Source organism: Penaeus vannamei, chromosome 5 (genome assembly GCF_042767895.1).
Source record: "Penaeus vannamei isolate JL-2024 chromosome 5, ASM4276789v1, whole genome shotgun sequence".
Taxonomy (NCBI): Eukaryota; Metazoa; Arthropoda; class Malacostraca; order Decapoda; family Penaeidae; genus Penaeus; species Penaeus vannamei.
In genome coordinates, this window is record NC_091553.1 from 36,813,481 (window position 1) to 36,815,980 (window position 2,500).

A 2,500-nucleotide genomic window follows, 5' to 3' on the forward strand; every position below is an offset into this window, starting at 1 on the left:
CTTTCTCCCATCCCCTTATATTTCCTTCTCTTCTTCCTCCCTCAACCCCATCACCCAAACTCAATTTCTACCAACCCTCAACAATTATATATCCTCCACAACCACCTACAATAACCACTTACAACCGATTAAACCATCCCCCTACCTATCCTTCATCATCGTTGCACTACAGGTCTGGCTACAAGGCCTATCTCCACTATAGTTCCCACGTACAACTCACTAACTCACCACTTTTCTTTCTCCTTCCCTCTACGACCCCCAGACCACCGCATGTCCGGCTACAAGGTCTCCCTACACAGCAAGTGGGCTGAGACCAATCTGAACACGCCCCTCCGCCACTGGTCCCACTTCTGCTTCACGTACGCCCACGGGTCGGCCTCCTGGAGGATATTCCTGGACGGGGAGCGACAGGCCGAGGGGAGTCTGCCCAAGGAGCCCGGGCCTCTCGAACCCAATGGGGCGTATGTGATCGGTACGGTGCCCTGCCTTGCGTGTGTCCGGTATTAAGCTTAATCGCAAATGTAGAAAAGCAGCTTGCTATAATAGTCAGGGTCCTTGATTGTTGATTCTCTCTCCCCCTACCCCCCCCTTTATTCTGATACTAAAACTGGTTGCGGAAGTTTAATTCGTTGAAGGACATCTTTGCTATTATTCATGAATGCCTTTATATAGTTGATGATCCATTTGTTTTAATCATCCTCTCTCTCTCTCTCTCTCTCTCTCTCTCTCTCTCTCTCTCTCTCTCTCTCTCTCTCTCTCTCTCTCTCTCTCTACCATTGGTTGCATTAACATGTCTGCTGTTATCCATGTTATTACCACTTTTGTACTATCAGTGCCCTTACTGAATCTATTATTACTATTGCCCTAGTTATTACTACTGATATCATTCTACGTTTTATAATCATATGATTACCATTATCATTACTGTTTTTTATAATCATTATTGCTACCATGATCATTCCTATTACCTTTGCACAGGCCAAGAACAAGACGCGTTTGGCGGTGGATTTCAGCGCGACCAGAGTTTCAGCGGCGAGATCACGGAACTGAACTTCTGGGAAAGAGTTTTGGATGATAGGACAATTGCAAGGGTAGGGGAGCTGAGGGAGAATGTTGTCTGAATACTTGTCAAACTCAAGTAGACTCCAACACATACACCTTAAGACTTTCCCTTTGTTTCTCCCATTCTCTCTAACTTCCACACACACAGACTCACTGACTCTCTCTCTCTCTTCCTCTCCTTCACACACACACACATATACATATATAGTATTTCACGGAGTATGCTTAATAGATGTAGTCTGAACTTCCTTTTGTGAAGCACTTTTATAAATAATTAAGAATACTGTTTCTGACTAGTGCATCTCATGCACATGTACTACAGCACAATCTCATACTCCTTCACACGCCACATACTTCCAATATCTTCTCCCCAGGTGGCGGCGTGCAGAGACGACCAGGAAGGCGATATCCTGGCCTGGTCGGACCAGCGCTGGAACATCACTGGCGAGGTTCGGTTGACGACGCGGCGCCGGGAGGACATCTGTGACCGCTCCACGCGCGAGCTCGTCGTCATCCCCGACCGCTACTCGCTTAAGTCATCGCTGCACATGTGTGCCGTTAGTGGCTTTGGTTTTCCCTCTATCTCAATCTCATGTATGAATATATATATATATATATATATATATATATATATATATATATATGTATATATATATGTATATATATGTATATATATACATATATATGTATGTTTGCATGTATCACCGGAGCTGTATTATTCCTCAGGTCCTCGGCGGGATGCTGGCCGTCCCGCTGACCCAGGAGGAGAGCGACTGGGTCTACGAGTCCTCGAAGGAGCGGGCCGACTATTGCTCGGGCGGCCAAGGGTCCTCGTTCCTGTGGCTCGGTGCGAACGACGAGGCCACGGAGCGCCAGTGGGTGTACTGGGCGTCCGGAAACCCCCTGAGCTTCGAAGGGAAGTGGCGGGGTTCGGGGCCCAACGGCGGCACCGTCGAGAATTGCCTCGTTATGCTGTCCGGTAGTTTTCCTGGCCGCTGGTCCGACATCGCCTGCCTCGATTCGTACTCCTTCTGCTTCGCCTGCGAGTTCACGAGCGGTACGACGCTGTACTTGAAAGGACCCGCTGTGTGCAGGTACTCGCCCTTCAACCGGGAGTACACTCTGGGTGAAGACATCGACGGCCGCCCGTCCATCATTGGCTATCTGCACTCGGACATCTTCTGGGATACTAACAATGCTTCGTGGGTCATCCAGTCTCGGAAGGTTAGCACGCTTAGCTTTGGTTGTCAGTGGTATGTATGTGAGGATTTCTTATCGTTACTGGAAGATTCATTGACCTCTGTCAGGCACAATAAATGTAATATCTAAAGTAATAATCAGAATGCATATATTTGTTGCATGATGCTTTTCTCCGTTTTCACGCATTTGATGCTCAGTGCAAGGCTAATTGCAGACCCCAGAAGCCGTAGCCTACTGG

The 2,500-nt window shown here is 48.0% G+C and overlaps 1 protein-coding gene across 1 annotated transcript in view; it reads left to right on the forward strand.

Annotated features, from left to right (window-relative positions):
• The window catches only part of LOC113827610 (uncharacterized), a 13,521-nt gene that overhangs the window by 4,742 nt on the left and 6,279 nt on the right, over nt 1–2,500 (forward strand). Inside the window, exons 4-8 of the mRNA XM_070121643.1 lie at nt 263–472; nt 979–1,091; nt 1,437–1,619; nt 1,789–2,286; nt 2,477–2,500. The exon at nt 2,477–2,500 is cut by the window's right edge and continues 586 nt beyond it. Of these exons, the coding sequence (XP_069977744.1) occupies nt 263–472; nt 979–1,091; nt 1,437–1,619; nt 1,789–2,286; nt 2,477–2,500 (1,028 nt within the window). The remainder of the gene's footprint in view (nt 1–262; nt 473–978; nt 1,092–1,436; nt 1,620–1,788; nt 2,287–2,476) is intronic.